At 33.9% G+C, this 21,303-nt stretch overlaps 1 protein-coding gene and 1 long non-coding RNA gene across 3 annotated transcripts; one reads left to right on the top strand and one right to left on the bottom strand.

Moving 5' to 3' along the window:
* Window positions 1–3,911: 3,911 nt before the first annotated feature.
* LOC140037845 (MDIS1-interacting receptor like kinase 2-like) lies at window positions 3,912–4,441 on the top strand. Its single transcript, XM_072082988.1, has 2 exons — window positions 3,912–3,915; window positions 4,137–4,441. The coding sequence occupies exons 1-2, from the start codon at window positions 3,912–3,914 to the stop codon at window positions 4,439–4,441; spliced, it is 309 nt and encodes a 102-aa protein (XP_071939089.1).
* A 2,970-nt stretch (window positions 4,442–7,411) lies between these two features.
* Window positions 7,412–13,892, bottom strand: LOC140037656 (uncharacterized). 2 transcript variants are annotated; one of them, XR_011841613.1, is made up of 3 exons: window positions 12,610–13,892; window positions 8,562–8,609; window positions 7,412–7,622 (listed from the first exon to the last, which is right to left on the bottom strand). It is a non-coding gene; the product is annotated as an uncharacterized lncRNA (long non-coding RNA). The 2 variants fall into 2 exon arrangements; XR_011841612.1 differs by lacking the exon at window positions 8,562–8,609.
* Window positions 13,893–21,303: the final 7,411 nt, after the last annotated feature.

Genomic DNA, 21,303 nt, shown 5'->3' with positions numbered 1-21,303 from the left:
AATCAATTAGAAAATGTGTTATCATTCAATTTGCAGGGTTTACAATGACAAAATTATGAAAGTTTGTACAAATGGAGGAACATGGTCCATTTTTGTTTTTGTCTTTCTTTTTGTATATAACTAAAATCAATTCTAGTGGCTAAGGTTGAGGTATCAAGAATTAAAAATTTTAGGTTAGAGTCCCACTACCTCCTCCCTACTTCTTATGTACTACCCTTCCCCTTCTAGAAAATAATGTTTGGAAGATATTGATGGAGGACAAGAAGGGAAAAGGAGACAATTGAACAGAGGGAAGCTTTGGCAATGAATATGATGGGGTGGGATAGGGAAGAGGAGCAATACTTGGATGCATGCACGACTAGTGAGGGCCAATTTTGATTTTAAACATAATGTCAAGTAGCAAAAACCAATTTTGCTAACAATCCACTTGAAAAGAAATACTGTTGCAATAAGGGTTAAAAGACAAATCAAGTTATTTGATGTTCAAATTGAATTGGATTTGGTAAGAACTCATTCGAACTTGATTTTATTAATTACTCAAACCAAACTTAAATGATATTTTTTATTTGGTAAATTGTCAAACTCGAATTGAACCTAACTTTATCATAAAAAGTTTAGCTTACCTAAACTTAACTTAAGTCTGATTCGATAAAAATTCATTTAAGTTCAAATTCGTTAATAAACAAGCTAATGTTAGTGCAATTTCAAATATATCAAAAATAATAAAATAAACTTGAACATTAGAATATATGCTTGATTAATTGGATTCATTTATCCCCTAATTTCACTGTCAAGAAATAAGGTTTTCAAAAGTTTAGCAGATGGTTGCCCACCCACCACCCTGTTCCCCTCGTTAGCGTATCATGATATGAAAGAGACGAGGCAATACATCTTTATATCTTAAAGACTAGGATAGGTTCTCATCTTGACCAAAAGTCCTTGGCACCTCTAAAAATTATATGGGTAAAATATCAAAAAACTCCTTTTGTTTTGTTGAATGTTCATTTAGCTTTATTTTGGAAACCTATATTGTAACTCCTTATGGTTTCAACTACATAGAAAATTGAATGGTAAGCATCCAATCTAAAAGTTGTATATGAAATATCAATATTGCCCTTGCTATATGTGAAATGCTTTTTATTCAATTTTCAATTTAGCCAAAATCACAGAAAATTATAATAGAGTTTTGTAAATTCAAGGGAGTTAAATTGAACATTCAGCAAATCATAGGACTTCATTTATAGGATGACGATATTGACATTTCACATTGAACCGTTAGACTGCATGCTTTCTGTTCAATTTGCAATTTAATTGAAACCACAGGGAGCTAGTGTAGATTTCTAAATTAGAGGGAGTTATATTAAACATTTGACAAATCACAGGGAGTTTTTTTATATTTTACCCAAAATTTTTGTATATGTTATTCTTATTTTGATCAGTAGAACAATAGATAAAAATCAAATGTATTTTTTTGATAGAAACTGGCCTATAATAAAATTAATGAATTGATGAGTCCATATAAAGAGTGGACAGTACAAAATGTGGGCAAGAAATGAAGAATCCCCCTAGATGATAGAATCATCAATTGAACTAGCATGCTTTGCATCTCAAGGGCAACAATGTTAATAACCCCAGGCACCCAACTAACTTTCCAGGTGGAAAAATTTTGCAATGCATTTGTTACATGAGCAATTGATTGCTGAAACTTCTATGTCTTGGACATACTTCAATATTTCGGTTGAGTTTTTGACTGCAATGTAAAATTTTAGATTTCATCAATATCATCAGCCCTAAACTTTCTCTTAAACCGCGGCAGCTATGGTTTGAGAGAAATTGCTAGGTCGTGAATCTAAGTTACATAAACAAAATTTTCTGTAGCTTTTGACCATTAATTTTTTATGTTTAGATTTAATATTTGGTTTTATTAGTTTTTTTCAGCTTATTCAACAGACAGGTATATAGGAGTGACGGCCTTATTGAAAATCAATAATAAACCAAACGAATAACGAACCAAATAGAAGATTGTATTGCTTAATATTTGTATTGCTTAATTAAGCTTGCCCAAAAACAGAAAAAGGGTACAACGTCATTTGATAATGATCAACTGATTTATAAACCAACCAAAAACTGCCCTTGGTTTTGCTGTCAATTTGAACTAATAACATTACTCATTTTTTGGCCATCACATCCAAAAAAAAAAAAAAAAAAAAAGAAAAAATCACATACTTGGAATAGTGAACACTGCTTGATGACTAATCCTGCTTTTATTTGTATTTCACACTACAAAGTATGCATGTTATTATAGTAAGCCTATTTAAGCATTATTAGTTCTAAGGCTTAGCATCCACAGCCTGACCAGGATATCCACCATAGTCGCCGCCGCCACTTCCTCCATAGCCTCCATACCAACCTCCTCCAAGGTTCCCTCCTTGGCCTCCTCCTCCAGGATCCCCATAGTCAGGAGGAGTCACAAATAGCTTGGCTGCATTGAGGATAATAAACCTTGTCAAATAAACTAGGAAAGACCTTGTCAAATAAACTCATCTGGGGACTGGGATCACACAATTGAAAATTTTAGATTTTGGACTAATGTGTTGCATGCTTTTTGTTTTAAAGAATACTGAATCGATTTTATTATATTCAGGTCAAAAAATTGTCTTTTGACGTGTAAGTCAAAATCAGTGATTTTTTAGATGTCCCTAAAATTGTTTAAACACTGCCTATTAATAGGTAACTTAATCCCAACCAGAATTAGTAACGATCACAACCTATTAATAGGTAACATAAGAGAAGTTAGGAGCAAAGAAAAACAAATTGAGGACATTGGATAAGAGAATAAATGGCTTACAATTGCTAGCTGACGTGGAAGTCTCAGCCAATTCCCTAGCAGCCACCTGTGAGGTCATTGTTAGAACTATAGCGAAGGAGATGCAAAAGAAAAGAAGTTTCTTGGAACCCATTTTTGCTCAAGAAAAATTTATGCACTGAAAACTGGTTTTGTGAAGGATGAGAAAGCTGGTAAAGATTGATCCCTACTTGTAGGAAAATCTATGCCACATTGCTATCAAAATTGTCCCGAAGTCGGCCCACAATGCAGTTGAATCTGGCACAAAGCCCGCCCCTTTATGGAAAGTAAAGGAATAGAGATGTATACAAAGAGCATTTACTCTATTTTCTTGCAATTCTCAAGGTATAACTTGAGCATTATGAAGAAAAATAAGATCCATGTGTTACATCCATCAATACGTCCTTAATCTAATTTATTCATTGAATTTGAAGTTAAAGATTTGAAAGTCTTTGATCTCTAAATAAGAAGAATAACTGCATTGGTTATCAAACGTGACGATTGTTATCAAAACAACACTTTTAAACAGTTAAATTTTCTTTTAATTAATCTTAAGAGAATGAACAATTGAAAAAGTATAAAAAGAAGGTAGCACCTACAACTTGCAATCCACATACTCCTATATTAGTTATCATAAAAGTAAAACTTACATCTAAAATATTCAAAATAATCGAGTTGACTCAAGTAGCTCGACTTGAGTTTAATTTGATAAAAACTTATTTAAGTTTTAAAAAATTCAAACTACTTTAACTCAACTCGAGTTTGATTCGATAAAAACTTATTTAAATTTGAAGTGACAAATAAATAAGTCAAAATTAAACACGATTTATAAACAAATAAATTTGAATATTAAAATATTCTAGTTGATTAGACTCATTTACGCCTAAACTCCAATGTCAAGGGGAATTTCAAAATCTTAGGGGCATCCCTACGTTGAGTCATAGTGATAAGAACGAGGTAATGCGTCCTCATGTCTTGAAAGACTAGGATATTTCCGTATCTTGATGCAGAAGTCCACTGGACCTTTGCCAACAAGGCCGAACCTCAAATTTGTTTAAAAACAAGCATGGGTACTGTATCCTAACATTATTTTTGCTACCTTTTTTTTGGTCGACACGATAAATTTTACATCTACTTCTACTCCACTCTACACTAAGGAGGAGAGGCGGATTTAAGGGGATCAAAGGAGAACTCGAAGGGACTGAACTACCACCGGATCAAGACACCCATTGGTGAATTTTTTCAAGTGCAACTGCAATCACACATTATGATTTTCCAACTTATTTTGCAGAATTTGTCTACACAATCAAAGTTAACGAAAAGTGTGATGTTTATAGTTTTGGGGTCCTGGCAATGGAAATAATCAAAGGAAAGCATCCTGGAGACTTGACTGCTAATATGATGTCTTCAAATCTTGAAGATGTAGAACTGAAAGACTTGCTTGACCAAAGACTTCTATATCCCAATCAAGAAACTGAAAAGATCCTAATATCCATTTTCAAACTAGCAAGAGAATGTCTACATGCTGATCCTCAATGTAGGCCAACAATGCTCTTTATTTCCACGCTGATATCAACTCGCGAACCATCTAAGTAACTTCTTTGTGATTAACCGTGGCCATATGAGTCTCTTTTCCATTTCTTTTCTTGTTAAATTAATAGATGCATCAGATATGTAGAACTTGGGTGATGTTTTCAAGTTTTTGTAGGTTTCTTGCCTCCCATTAAATGCAGACTGCAGGGCCTCACTTTTTTTCCCCTACATAGCACAATCAGGCATCAGAAGAAGATGATATGATGCAGAGCATGTATTCTATGTAAAAATAAAATGTGCATAGCTAATAGAGTTTATGGAATTGAAACTAGAACTAGTATAGGGGGCAAAGCAAGGATTTGGAAATGTATCGTAATATTATCATCCTTGAAAGTAATAATTCCATGACATTGTCTTCAGTCTTAATGGACTTTTTTTTCCAAGTAAAACTCCTTTAGTTTGTCTATTGTTTTTTGAGTGCAGTTATTGACGAAAAGACTGTATTTCCATATGAGGTTAGAATGAGTGCGGTTTTTGGTAGTATGATAAATTAAATACGCCAATACTACAACCAGATCAATATCACGCGAAGAAGCCGAATTTATCCATTCAACCAATCCACAAGATGAGAAGCGAGATCAGAGTCCTCCAGCTACATGATTTTGCCAGATGCCTCTAGCCCAACTGCAAACGCCCAGTGCTCTTCAATCCTTGTCAACAATTAGTTTAAAAATGGGAGATAAATCAAAATCAAACCTTTGGTTTTAGTACATTCCAAATCAAATTCAAACCTTTGGTTTTAGTACATTCCTTCAGGACCATGGTTTCAGTGACGGAGCCAGGATTTTTTTGTTGGGGGGGCCAAAATTTTTTCCTAATAAAATTATTTTAATATATTATGTTCAAAATAATTTTCTTCTATTTAAATATATGACATCTAATAATATCAAATATTAAATTTAATTATAAAGATATATCTATTCATAAATATGTGGTACAATCATAACAAAAATTAACAAAAAAAAAAAACTTGACGAGCATGTTTCTTTGAACCACTTGAAGGGTAATTTTCAAGCTTAACTTGATATGGCCCCCAATTGATATAAGCTCGACGAATTTCATCTTGTTGATTAAGAGGATAGCTCCATATAGGTGGACGTTTTCCGGGATCACACTCCAAAGAAGCAATATCAATCTTTTCAAGTTCAACTCTTTGAATTTTTTTGGGAGGTTCAACAACCAAACTCTCACTAAGAATAGATGATGGAGTAGCATCACTCTCCTTGTGCTTTTGATCTTCAATAATTTTTCTTTTAAAAAATGCATCAATTGTTGTTGACTTAACCATGGAGAATAAATTTCAAACCTGAATTTAATTCACACTTCATAAGTTATATACAACTCTAGCAAATTATCATAATAAATTATACGTATGCCAAATTAATATTATATATGCATTATATTAGTATTTCTTTGAACCACAAATAGAGTATGGAACCACAATTTTAAATGATACACACTTATTAAACAATAAAATACTTTATACATGTCAAATTATTTTTCTTGAGAAAAATATACTACCAATATAGTATAATATCACAATTTTGATACTAGAAATGTATTTTACAGGAGCATAAGATAATTGGAAAGAGGAAAAGATTAAATTTCATAATAAATTAATTATAAAAGGAAAAGGTTTAGTACAGGCACCAGAGAATGGAGCCAGCCACTTCACTTCAAGTTATTGGATTCTACTTTCTAGCACCAAGTGACCAAGCCACGGAAGCCACCAATGACCAAACGGTCCAAACCAATCATGGTGTGAATCACCCGACACCCTTGAATTTTGATGAATCTTCTTTGAATCTTTGTTGTATTCTTCTCCAGACTCCAGTTATCCTGTCTTCTTGCTCTTTTCACTTTACTTTTGTCTACGGTCTACCCACAATCAAGTGCCACCGTGAAAGAAAGAAGGAAATGAAAAGTCACCCACTGACCCACACTTCCTTTTTGATCCGCATATCAGAAAAGTGGGCAAATAGCTTCCTTTGTAAGCTTTTCTTAGAATACTAAAGATAAAATAATTTTTTTTTAAAATCTTTTATCCATTGGGCTAAGTTATATAGTTGTGGCTGCCTATATCCGTGGCTGCCTATATATAGGGGGTTTTCCGGCGGCTTGGGGGGGGCTTAAGCCCCCACCAGCCCCCCCTTAAATCCGTGGCTGCATGGTTTTACAATGACATCATAAATATGTCATAAATAATTAATATGTTATTTTTAGTATCATATAGGCTACTAAAATGAATCTTGTGAATCCATATGCAGTTCATTAGTGTGTTAGAATTAGAATACTTTGGTTCATCATCGATGAACCTAGCTTAAAATTTGAAACAATATGAAATATAGATTGAATAAATCTATTTTGACAATGACAACAAATCCAAAAGCAATGAAGACAATTACATTGTACCAAACATGAGGCAAAAAGAAAAAGAAAAAACAAATAAAAGAACCAACTTTAGTTTAACACTATAAACAAAAAAAATAATAATCGTTCAAAACAACCCTCATATATTGTAAAATGATTTTTTTTCATCTCTCACTTTTAAAATATAATTTTATATTCCTTACAAATTCACATTGATCAAATTTGATTCCTAACTAAATTTCCGACTAGTTTATGTTCCTAGTTTTTTGCATGTGATTATTTTTTAGGGCTAAAATTATCATATCAAAATTTATATAATCCGATCTATAGTCCCTTATATTTCACAAAATGAAATATTTCGTCCCTTACATTTCACAAAATAAATTTTTTCATCCTTCATTGACCATGTGTATGAATAGTTTTTTTTTTTTTTAAATCCATGTATATATCTATTTGATTTTACCTGAATAGTACGACTAGCATGTAATATATTGTCACGCCCCGAGCCCGCACGTGCTCATCATATGACATCCGCCGTACTCCCAAGTCCCACTCAGGAATACAAGGCTACATTAACTAATTTAACTTGACAATACTAAATAATTTAAACAATTAAAGTGCGGTTCGAATTACATATAAAAGGAAGTCCACGAATGTTCAAGGCGTTCGTACATTTATTCTCCAATTAAAACAGCGGAAACAAAAAGAAATAGCATAACATGAGAAGTAGCTAGACTGCCAACTTCTATGCACCTAAACTAGTAAAAGTCATCCTCAGGGTCTTCTATGTAAACCAATTCATACTCTTCCGAATCTGCAAAAATGGTAAGAAGTGGGTTGAGCGACACATCGCTCAGTAGGTAATATTTACCCCTCTGTTGGACCATGCCCTCTTAACTTTATAAATACATAATATATATAAGTACAACTTAAATCGTTTGCATATCATTCACATCCATAATTTTGAAAGTAACGTCATTTATAAAACAATCAATAATAAAGAATGACAAGGAATATAAAAACACTTCATTGATAACCATACTTGGAAAATCATAACGTCATAAATCACTTTGCAACAATTTATATGCATCTTCATATCTAATCATGTATCATCCATAAAACATCACATATCCATTCATAGATCATTTCAAAATAGTTCATAAATCATTTCATATCGTTCATAAATCTTCTTTCAGTTCAGCTCATAACAAGTACATATAATGACCGACTACTGAGTACTCAGCCTAGAGATTTTACCCCTTCTAGGTGGGCGACCAATAAGTTTCATGACTACCGATTGGTCTCATTTCAATCTTGGGTCAATCGGCTGGGCTTTATACCAGGCTACCATGACTTTATCCATTGGTCAATCGGCTGGACTCTATACCAGGCTACCATGACCTCACCAATCGGCTGGGCTTTATACCAGGCTACCATGGTGATTAGACAGAACTATAGTCCCTACCGTCTATTCCATGACTGCTCTGAGCTTTACTTGTCAAAATTCATTTCATATATTGTATAAATAAATCTTTGCTTTCATAAAAGATTCATCTCATTTTGTATATAAGAAACATATTAAACATTTCAAATAATTCACATGGTCCATTTTGTATAGTGAAGTATAGCTTTCATAAATATCCAAGTAAAACATTTAATCAAACACCTTTCAAGTCAATACAGCAAAATGTGACTGAAAATAAGAATTTCATTTTTGCACATTTGAAATCTCAGAAGGGTAAGTACCACCTACCTCGGTTTGGCTGCTCGAGTGGAACTACCTTCGGTCCTTATATTGCACCTATTAAATGCATAGGTTCCCTAATTAGTTGCTACTTCCTATAAATGCATAAATATACAACCTCTAAATAAGCATAAGATTCATACCTAGACCATTAAATGGACCCTAATAGCATCTCCCTCAAATTGGGTGATTTCCATTTTTAGAAAAGTTTCTATTTTTAGAAAGTTACTTAATTTGGAAAGTTTGCCTTTTGTAAAGCTTTATACTTAAAGGAAAATAATTATTCCTAATCACGTTTATTATCTTGACTATTATCTTAACATACATATTTATAATGTATAATTATTCATTATTATTATCGTCCTCGTCGTCGCTACTTTATTTTATTACCATATATATATGTATTTGTCAATTAGTTACTATTGTCTTTCGCTTTATTTCTACCTTTGTGCGTGTATAGGTGTTATTATTATTTATGTATACACGTACATATATATATATCTATATTGGCCTATTACAATTAGTATTGACTTAGTTTATTTCACTCGTATTTATATTTTTATCTTCGTTTACATCCTTAATTTATTTCTTCCATGTCCATATTGTTATTACCCTTACTAATATTGCTTGTTAATTATTATTAGCATTACTATTATTATGATTTTAAGCATTTCGTTTAGCAATTTAGAATTTATCTTACCTTATCTACTTGACTTAATACGGCTAGATTAAGATATTTTAGATTTTCATTTAAGTATATTGGACGTAATTAATCAAGTATAAGTTTAATAACTGAACTTTACTTTGAAAGCTATCTTTAAGTTGGGTTTTGAAATTTAGTTCCTATGCTAGTCCAAAAAGATAGGCTAGTTTTATCTAATATTCAACTATTCGGCAACAATTAAACCTATACCATATATATATACCTATATATATATCTATATTTTCCAATTCTTAAAAAAACAAAAAAAAAATTCTCTTTTTTTTTCCTCCTTATGGGTTGGACCCATCGGCCAACCATCTTTGACCATTTCTTTCATTGGTTGACCGATGGTCAATCCTTTCATTGATGTCATTTGTGACTCCAGGACTTTATGCAGACTTTCTGCCGTCTCTTGTTGCTGGCCTATTGTCGCCAGCACATGCTGGCATATTTTTATTATTATTATTTTTTGTTTTCGGGTCTTGGGTTGGCCAAAAGGCCAACCTTTGTAATCCTTTTTCCCTGCCGCTAGTGATGGCAGCCTGCACGCCCCCTTCCTTTCCTTTTTTGTGTGCGGCGTTGCTACTGCAACGTCTAGCCAAGACAGAGCAGCGGCAGCCGCCGCTGCTCTTCCCTTTTCCTTCTTCTTTTTCTTTTATTTTATTATATATATATTTTTTAAACAGATTCAATCACCCTATAATCTCAAGATTGAAATCAACCCACTATTTCTATTAACCCAGATACGAATCTTATTAAACATATCTATCTACACCTACATAGCAATAATACATGTCCATAAAATTTCTAGAACAATTAATACATCTACTAAAACTCAAAAGAGAGGTTTTCTTGCGTGAACTCGAGACTTACAGGTTTAGGTGTCTAGTCGTCAGATCGATTGACGATGATGCTTGCTTCTCCTTCTCTACTCTCTGACGGCTCTTACTCTAAGGAGGCAGACGAAAGGAAGGTAAGGTTAGGGTTATTTTTCTATCTAGGGTTTTAATAAAATCCTAAACCTAGCACTATTTATATTAGAACCCCTTATCCCATCCTACAGTTATTTTATTTTTTTATTTTTCCTTTTTACATAGTAACTTTATCTTTTTAATTAATTGAGAAAATAAAATAATTAGGATAAAATAATAAAATTGGTGCCAAAAGTCGTGGGTTTCACATTCTACCCCCCTTACAAGAAGTTTCGTCCCCGAAACTTGCATACCTTGATCAAAAAGATATGGGTGCCTATTCCGCACGTCTTCTTCTAACTCCTACGTTGCCTCTCGTGGTGTATGGTTCGTCCATTGTACCTTGACGTAGGGTATGATCCTTCTCCTCAGGACTTGATCCTTTCGATCTACGATTCTTAAAGGAACTTCCTCTACTGATAGGTTCTCCTTCACCTCGATAGGTTGGTCCTCCAAAATATGACTTGGGTCTGATACATACTTCCTCAGTTGGGAAACATGGAACACATTATGTATTCTTGACAAAGCAGGTGGGAGAGCCAGTCGATATGCCAGAGGTCCAATTTTATCCAGTATTTCGTAAGGCCCTACATACCTCGAATTTAACTTGCGACTTCTTTCAAATCTCATCACTCCCTTGGTAGGGGATACCTTCAAATATACACATTTTCTCTTGGTTGAAACTCTAAAGGTCTCCTTTTGGAATCTGCCCAACTCTTATTTCGGTCCTGAGCTACTTTCAACCTTTCTCGAATGATCTTAATTTTCTCCAAAGTTCGTTCCTCCAAATCAGGACCAGTGATCAGCTTCTTACCTATTTCATCCCAATATAAGGGAAATCCACACTTTCGTCCATACAATGCCTCGAATGGTGCCATGCCGGTCTCGCTATGATAGCTATTGTTATATGAGAATTCCATTAGTTTTACTAACCTATCCCAATTATCCGAGAAGTCTAGAGCACAAGTTCTTAGCATATCTTCCAATGTCTGTACGATCCTTTCCGACTATCTATCCTTTTGGGGGTGTAAGGCGGTACTTAATCTCAGGTCAGTCCCCATAATATCTTGGTAGGTCGATCAAAAAAATCTAGACATGAATTTAGGGTCCTAATTCGACACTACTTTCACAATTCATTTTTAGACTAGATATCACATTCTCTCCCCCTTTTAAAGGTTTCGTCCTTGAAACCTACCAGACATAAACATTAAAATAAATTAACAATATTTCCAATGTTCTTGCAGTACATCTTGGAAATTATTCTTACAATGTCTAAATTGGATTTCCTTAGGGTCAAGTAAAAATCAAAATAAAGAGTAGAGTATACCACCCTTGAATTGGTGACCTAATGAAATGAAATTTTTCTTATTTACCCTACAAAACAAAGAAAAAGGTCAAGACATCACTTTAATTAATAAATAATCACAAGAAAATGAAAATAGACATGAGATTAAATCAATCAAAGCATTTAAATAAAAGTAAACAATCCATAGTCAACAAATTAAAACAAACAATGACTCAATTGAAAGAATTAAAAAAGTTTGAAGGGTCAAATCATTATTATTATAAATATTAAGATTCTAAATTAAAATAAAATAAAATTAAAGGCTTAAGATGAAGTATACTAAAACCAAATGCTAAACTTCATAAAATGAATGAAAACCCATTAGCCAAAATTTCACTAAAAATCCAAATCAAAACTATAAATCTATCAAAAATTATTACACCTTCAAATTTATCCCCAAAATTCACTAAAAATCTATCCAAAAATCACATTAAGACATACCAAAGAAAAATAACATTTTGAAGGGGCAAAATTGATTAAATTTTCCAATTTTCTGGGCCATAGTCGAAAAGGGAAAAATTGAGGGGTTAGCATGCAATTTGTCTGAAATTTTCATGCAACTGATTCGAAGAATTCATCTTCTTCTTCACTGGTTTCTTGAGTTCCCATAGCAGGTCATCCAGGGTCGTCATATCATAAAGGGAAAGGAACCAAAACATTTATTTTAAGAGTACTAAAACCCATGTCAAAATCATTCTCACCCTCATAAAGGAAACCAAACCTCAGATCGATTAACAGATTTTGGAACCAAAATGATAAGGGAAGAAAGAAAAAAGCAACAAAGAAGAAATAGAGATTCGTAGCCATAAGAAACATGGTTCTAGTTAAATTATTTACACCCATTGTTCTCCCCTTTTTGCACCAAAATCCAACAACACAGAAAAGACACCAGTTTCATGGCTCAGAACTCCCACCCAGATTCGTGAATAGAAAATACAAGGAGGAAGAAAAACAGAAGAACGCGACAACAAGCAAAGCAACAACGATTTTAATGCCTTTGCTGTAAACCCCATAATCTAGAAAAGATAGAAAGACTACCTTTAGCCTTTGTCGCTTATAAGGTTGAACAATCACGAGAACTCCTAGGCGAGACGTACAAACGCAAATGGATGAAGAGAATTTTGCCACAGAGATGCCCAGCGCTGGAAAAATCGCAAGTTGGAGCTCCAATCTAGCCACGTTGTAGGTGTTGTCAAGGAGTAATCACTGAACAAAAGTTGCTGCCTGACGTCCAAAAAAGGTGCAGAAGAAGGAATCTTGCTTTAAGGGTTGGAAGTTGGGTCGGAATTTGACCGGAAAATGGGCTGCCTCGCCAACCTGATCCCTGAAAATTTTCCTTTTTCCCTCGGTTTTCTCTTTTTTCCTTTGTTTCCTTTCTTGCTCCGCTGCCCTCCTACTCTTCCTCAAACTCTCCCCAGATCCTCTTTCTTCCTTTTGTTTTTTTCCTCTTTCTTTCGCTCTTTCTTTCTTTTCGTTTCTTCCTTTCCCTCAACCCGTAGCCTCCCTCAATCTCTTTTTTTTTCCTTGTTTTTTTCTGTTCAGCCCGTCCCCTTCCTTTTTTTTCTTTTCCTTGCTTCCTTTCCTTCTTTTTTCTTCTTTTTCTCTTTCTCTTCTTCCTCTCTTCCTCCTATTCTTTCTCCCGTTCCTCTCTTCCTCCCCTATCCCAGAAAACCCTCTTTTCTGTTTCTTTTCCTTGCCTTTCTTTTGTTTCTTATTTCTTCCCTGCCAACCCGAAGCCTCTCCTTGGCTTTTTTGTTTGTTTCTCCTACTCTCCACGGTCTCTTCCTCCTCCTTACTCTTCTTTGTTTTCTCTTTTTTCCCCGCCTGAAACCCTTCCGTTCCTTTCTTTCTCTTTTCTTTGCTGCTTTTTTTTCTCTTGCCCGTAACTCTCCCTTTCTTTGCTTTCTTTCTGTTTTTTTCTTTTTCCTTCCCAGATTTTCCCAAACTCCTGGTTTTTTCCCCCGAAGCTTTCCTTCTAGTTTTCCTCCTTTCTTCCCCCTATTGCCCGAGCTTCCTTCTTCCCTTTCCCATGCTTTTTTTTGTTTTTCCCAATTCCTCTCCTTCCTTCCTCTCCCTCTTTTCCTTCTTTGTTTTCCCAGCCGAAACCTTCCCTTGTTTCTGAAAACCCTCTCTCGATTTTTTCTTCCCTTTTTCCCGTAGCTACTCCTTTTTTGTTCCTTAGCCCCGTAGCTTCCTTTTCCTTTCTTTTTTGCTCTTTCTTTTAGCCTGTTGTTCTTTTCTTTTTCTTGCTTGGTTTCTCTTCCCCCTTCCCGTAGCTTCCTTTGTTTTTTCTTTTCCCTTTTGTTTTTTTTTTTTTCAAATTTTTCCTAAACTTTCAAGTATCCTATCCACCTATCCTTTAAATAATGTGGTGTCAAAGAAATAAAGAAACACTTGTCCATTGTCTCCCCCCATCTAGCTAATTTGCATGGCCTCCACTTGACCCTATTGCATGTGTGCCACATATTTTATATTTTATATTTTTCTTTTCAAAACTAATTTTTGACAAATAAAATGCTAATCTCTAATTACCTTACAAAATGTCATTTTATTTAGAAAAAAACTGAGTTTGAACAAGATAAAAATGAATTTTTACTGAGAATTTTCTTCTTCTTCTTCTTCTTCTTTTAGAAATTTCATAACAATAATAATAATAATGTTTTAAAAAGAATAATGAACCTAATTTGCTACTACCAAATAACCAACTAAAATATAGTAAAATAACATAAGAATAAGAATAAGAATAAACAAATAAATAAAAAAATAAAGCTAAAATTTAACTAAACCAAATTGAAAATTTGGTGTCTACAGTTTGCCCTTCTTTGTCTGAGTTTCGAAGAGATTCGAGACAAAAACGTAGACACCAAATACTTACCTGTAATTATTCTGTTGTGAGCTGAAATAAGCAAACATAAAAAAGTCAGTGGGATAAAAATCCTAACCTGCCATAACCTCGGTCAGTGGGATAAAAACTCGAGCCTGCCGAGGTTGGTGGAATAAAATTCAAACCTAACAAGATAAAAGTGATTAGTGGGATAAACCCAAACCTGCCGCAAAATTGATCAGTGAGATAATATCCAATCCTGCCATAATATCGATTAGTGGAATAATACCCGAGCCTGCCGTCAAATTAATCAGTGGAATAAAATCCGATCTTGCCATACCATCGGTCAGTGGGATAATACCCAATCCTGCCGTCAAATTGGTTAGTGGGATAATACCCGAGCCTGCTATCAAATTAGTCAGTGAAATAAAATCTAATCCTGCCATACCATCGGTCAGTGGGATAATACTCGATCCTGCCATCAAATTGATCAGTGGGATAATATCTGATCCTGCTATACCATCGGTCAGTAGGATAATACTTGATTCTACCGTCAAATTGGTCAGTGGGATAATGCCCGATCATGGCATCAAATTGGTCAGTGGGATAAAATTCGATCCTGCCATAACATCGATCAGTAGGATAATACCCGATCATGCCGTAAAATTGAACATCGGTAGAAATTATATTGCCAAGAATGGGGTAGAAGGGTGCGCGATAGACGCTGAGACTTCACCAACAAGAAATCAAATTTGATCTGTTAAGAAGGGGGTAGAAGGGTGCACGGCGGACGTGGCAGACGCTGAGACTTCACTAACAAGAAATTAGATTTGATCTGTCAAGAAGGAGGTAGAATGGTGAGCGGCGGACGCTGAGACTCCACCAACAAGAAATTAAATTTGACTTTTTTATTTGGTGAATCTTTTCAAAAAATTTTGTCCCAATTTCAACCGATTATTATGCAACCGATCATTCGCCTTGCATTATGGCATTATTGCTCCTCTTTAAGATTTTGATTCACATCTCTTTCTCAGTCTGAACCATGAATATTCAATTCTTGGGTGACATTCCAAAAATTTTGCTCTAATTTTGTTATTTGAAACACGGTTGGACCTGCAAGAGAAAGAACAAATAATGCCACCACTATTCGACCCGTCTAGCTTTCAAAGAAACGTGCAAATATGAGTATTTTGATATTTTCCCCTCGATGCTGTAAAATTCAACTTTTTTCTATGAACTATATCAAGTTTTGTTGATTTCCAACACTAATAAAGTATGACATTTGATATCCAGGGACTTTTAACAAATCATAGGGATTGCCATTTGATAAATTCAACGGGATAAATGAGACTATGAAATAAAAATATTTTATTTACACAAAAATGATAAAAATTCAAATAACATGAAAGCAACAATTTACCTTTATTGATAGAAAATTAATTTTAGATAAATGAACATGTATATTCAAAAGTTTATGTTTGATGAATCAAAACACTTTGATTCTTGAACAAAATATCACGTTTGACCCTTTAGATATCATTCCTCCGGAGTTCAATGTTTGGCAACAGAACCACAATATAAAGAGAAATTTCAATGAACTGAGTGTCCAGCCATTCAATTCCATGCTCATTTTTCTTCATAAAATCCTACCTTAGCGCCCTTTCGGGTTTTCACTAAGGCTACCCCCATCTTTTATTTTTTTTCTTTTCATTTTCCTTTTTTTCTTCTTCGTTTTCTCTTTTTTTCTTGTAAGGTGCCTTTTCGGGTTTTCACCTGATGAACAGATCCCGCTGATAGCCTTTATCAACTCAAAAATGTGTTTTAAGAAATGATGGCATCAATGCGACAATCCTTTCCTTGTAAAATTGGTGAAGGTGTATTGATATCATTTGCCATTTGATTAGAAAATTTTCTGAAAGAGGTGATGCAAAGAACGAAAGTCAGGGCTTGCAGTTTTTCGTAATGTGATCAAGTGAGGTGTTAAGAAAAGATTAAGTTTTGAAGGCAGATTTTATAAGTGTTTAAATCACTCGAGGTCGCATCTTCATATTAACCCTATTTAGGACAATGCTAAAATTGCCCCAATTTATTCTCAACTGAGGTTCTTTTCTTTAATTTTTCTTTCCTTTTGTTCTTTTAACACTGTAGACACCAAAATTTTAATCTTTCTTTATTTTTTTTCATTTAGTCGATTTTGTTTTAATTATTATTTATTTTTATTTTATTTTCATTTGGTTAAGAAAATTATTTATTATTATTAATTAATTCATTTTAAAAAAGAAAAAAAGAAAGAAAAGAAAAATCATCAATCAAACACAAAAAATTTTAGCATTTTTATTTTTACTTAAATTGTTATTTTCGTTTATTTTGTTTTATTTCCATTTTGTTAAGAAAATTATTTTAGTGATTAATTCATTGGAAAGAAAAATTCATCAATCAAATTCTGTTTGCACCAAAAAAAAAAAGCGAAGAAGCTCTTTCACGCCCGCGTGCTGTTCACGCACGTGTTTTCTTCCCACTTTGCAAACCCAGATGCAGGAACCAGCAAAAAGAGTATAAAATGGCAACCCGTCTCGGTTTTCGAATTTTCTTGTTTTCCAAGCTGGGATCGCACAAGATAACATCATTACCAGCTGTCCAAAAATTCAATGAACCCAAGAACATTCACATAATCTCTTTCCCTTTCAATCTTAACCTTCCTCTTAGGTTAAGACTTGGGGTTCCATATAAATAGAAAAACATGAAGCCTTTAAGGGGATAGAGATAGGAGTTGACGGCTAGGGTTGAGGAAAGACTTTGGGGAGTTGGCTGAGGGGAGCAAAGGAAGAACAAACAGGGGGCAACAAGAGAGTAAAGGAGGTGGAGGTTGAGTAGAGGGAGCTACGAAAAATCAGAAAAAGGGAGGTTGCGAGAGATGTTGATCTTAATCCCTAACTTTTGATGTTTATAAAATAAATGGATGATACTAATATCTCTTCAAGATATACTTTCAGTTATGAAGCAAATCAGATTTAAAGATCAAGTGCAATTGAAAGAAACAAAGTATGCTGAAACTGTCGGACGTTCAAGAAGACGTGATCGGATGTCCGATAGTCATTGCGCAACTTCGGACGCATGAAGAACACCATCACCGGACGTCCGAAGAAATTAAGACATTTCACCTAACTCACTGACCTCTTTCGGACGTAAGCATCGGACGTTCGATAGGATCCTTCAAATTCGACGAAAGCTGTCGGACGCATGATTCGGACATCCGATAGAGTTTTCCTGCTGTCGGACGCATGATTCGGACGTCCGATGAATTGAAGAAGATTTTTCAAATTCACTGCCTGCTGTCGGACGCATGCTTGGGTAGTACCGGACGTCCGATACTCCAACGGATAGTTGACTCTTCAATTACTTTCTATCCATTGAAAGCAGGCACTTTCTTGGTCCTATATAAATAGTGATTGGTCAGATATTTCAAATAACTTTTGCACACTGAAAATACAAAAGATCTAGAGTAGTTTTAGTGAGAAAACACTCTCCAAAGAAGATTTGTAGTTTTAGTGGTATGAGATTCATTATTAACTTTTCATTTGTGAATGAATACTTCATGAGTGTAGTTTTATGAGTATTGTTCTGAGGGATAGTAAAACTTCCTAACTTGACCAAGTGGAGGTTAGAGTAAGGAGGAAGTGAGCCTTTCTTTGTACACAAGAGTGATTGTAATTCATCAACTTGAAGAAACTTGTTGAATTGATCTACAAACTCAAGAGGAGCTGGATAGTCAATTGGTTTGTAATTCTTTCCTTCTTGTTTACTTATTGTTACGTTTGTGATCTTTAAATTGCTTATCTCTTCTATTTCTCTCAAGTGATTTTGTTTATTCATTGATTGATTCATTGTGTGATCACTTAGAAAAGAGAGTAAATTTCATATTGAGCAAAAAGGTATCTTATAACCTGATTAAGTTTTAATCAACCTAATTCACCCCCTCTTATGTTGTCTTCGGGCCTTACAATTGGTAACAGAATTTAGTCTCCTTGAAATTAAGTTCAATCGGTTTAGGAGTAAAGATGATAACCAATAATGCCATGTTTTTTGAAAGACATTCTGTCATTAGACCACCTATGTTTAATGGATCAAATTATATGAGTTGGAAAGAAAGGATGATTATTTTTTTGCAATCAATTGATATTGAATTGTGATTTATTATTAGTAAAGGTCCATATAATGCCTCTCTTATAAATGAAAATACTCATAGATTTAGACCAAAAATAAGAAGTGAACTGACTGCTGTAGATAGATCTCATCTCACCTTAAAGTAAAAGTCATGAATGTGTTATATTATGTTTTAAACTCAAATGAATATATTAGAATCAAGGGTTATAAGTCGGCTAAAGAAATCTGGGACAAATTTAGAGAAATCCATGAAGGAAGTGAGAATGTGAGAAAACAAAAGTCTATTTTGGTTACCAAGTATGAATCGTTCAAGATGAAATCTCATGAAAATATTGATAAGATGTATTGTAAATTCAATGACCTCATCAAGGATTTAGAAGTGCTGGAAAAGAAATACTCTCTAGGTGAGTAAAACAGAAAAATTTTGAATGCCTTATCCAAGGATTGGGAGAGTAAAGTGACTACCATTGAAAAAGTTAGAAATCTAAATTTCTTGTCTATTGAATCTCTTATTAATTCTCTAATCTCTTATGAGCTAAAGTTTAAGTCCAAAGTGCAAGAGTAAGAGGATGCAAAAGTAAGAAGGAACATTGCTCTAAAAGTATCTCAAGATGAAGAAAATTCGACCTCCTTGGATGGAGAAAATATGGAAATTGATGACAATGATCTTACTCTTATAACAAGAAGTTTCAAAAAGATCCTCAACAGAAGGAAATTTAGAAAAGGAGGACCTAGCAATTCAGATTCTAATCAATTCAACAATGCAAGAAACAAAGAAAACTATGAAACCAACAAAAAGTAAAGTGACAAATGCTATGAATGCGGCCAACTTAGACACTACATGAGTGAGTGTCCAATGAAGAAAAGGAAAGTTAAAAGAAAATCAAGATTCAACAACTTTCAATTCACATGGAATGGGTGCAACTCTGATGGTGAAATTGAAGGGGAAGAAAAATCTGTTCAATTGGCTTTCATGGCCATTGGAGATGATGAGGTAACAACTTGTAACTCTCAATCTGATAGTGATGATGAAACTGATAATGATCTTGAATCTTTCATTATAAAATTGCATGATACTTTGAAAGAATCTTATGTTAGAAACAAGGAGGTAAAACAGAAAACTATTTTTTTGCTTTATGATAATACACGTCTTTTTCAAGAAAATAAGAAACTGAAAACTGAAAATGATTTCTTGAAAAAGAATTAGATTGATTTACAAAATAAACTTGATAGAAAAACAAGTCTTTGTGAAACACTAAAAAATGAATAAGGTGATTTAAAAAGAAGAATGAATGGTTTAAATGAGTTGCTCCAATATAAGAAACAAAACTGCTTTCAAGGAAATAAATCCAAGTCTCATCTAGGCACTTATGAGAAGAAGATAAATTTTGGTGCAAATGATTTTGCTATTTATAAGAGAAGACAAGTAAGATTTATTAAATCTATTCATGTAAATAATTCTTTGATTATGTGTAATTTTTGTTGTCAAAAAGGTCACATGAAAAGTAATTGCTATGTGATGAAGAACATGAGAAGAGGCATGAAATGTATGTGGTTAGTTAAAATGATGCTAACTCTCAAGGATCCAAAAATTAAAGGGCACCAAGTATTAGTTCTTGAACTCTTGAGTAGGTAAATCTGGTGAACATCATTAAGAAATCAAAGTGATTCATAGACAGTGATTGCTCAAGACACATGACTGATGATCCATCACTATTCAAACCAAAATCTAGTAGTATAGTGACATTTGGAGATGACATGAAAACTAAAATAATTGGAGTAGGAGATATTGGTAAGATCGGTGAGATTCTTGTTCATAATGTTCTTTTGTAATTTTCTTTTGATGTTTCTGATGTGTTGAACTGAGTTTTCTTTGGTCTTTTTTGAATATTACTAAATTTTTATGATGATAAAAAGAGGAAGAAATGACTAATGCTTATCGAATGCTACTGATCTAATGATGATTTGTTTTGATAATTATTTTGATTATTATTTCTCTGTTTGATACTTCTTTTGATATCAATTCTCTGTGATATATTGGTAAATATTAGTATGTTGGTGATTACTAAATTCTAGTATCATTTCTCTGGAATACTGTATTCTCTATTATTATTGCTGGATTATGATTACTGATTTTTACTCTCTTTTTATGATGACAAACTTGGGAAAAAATGGATGTTATGTATTAGGAGGAGTTATTCTGAGTTCTGAGATTATACGTTTGGTATTATTCTAAGTTCTGAGATTATAAGTTTGGTAGGGGGAGCTTATGCTCAATCTTTTTTCTTTCTTCTATCCATTGTTTTATCATCATCAAAAAAGGAGAGAATGTTGATCTTAATCCCTAACTTTTGATGTTTACAAAATAAATAGATGATACTAATACCTCTTCAAGATATACTTTCAGTTATGAAGCAAATCAGATTTAAAAATCAAGTACAATTGAAAGAAACAAAGTATGCTGAAACTATCGGACGCTCAAGAATACATGATCGGACGTCCGATAGTCATTGCGTAACTTCGGACGCATGAAAAACTCCATCACCGGACGTCCGAAGAAATTAAGACATTCCACCTAGCTCACTGACCTCTTTCGGACGCAAGTATCGGACATCCAATAGGATCCTTCAAACTCGACGAAAGCTGTCGGACGCATGGTTCAGACGTCCGATAGAGTTTGCCTGCTGTCGGATGCATGGTTCGAACGTTCGATAGAATTGAAGAAGATTTTTCAAACTCACTGC

This window comes from Coffea arabica, chromosome 3c (assembly GCF_036785885.1).
Source record: "Coffea arabica cultivar ET-39 chromosome 3c, Coffea Arabica ET-39 HiFi, whole genome shotgun sequence".
NCBI classification, from domain to species: Eukaryota; Viridiplantae; Streptophyta; class Magnoliopsida; order Gentianales; family Rubiaceae; genus Coffea; species Coffea arabica.
Note: the sequence above shows the minus strand (reverse complement) of the source record. Positions and strands in the feature narration are given on the sequence as shown.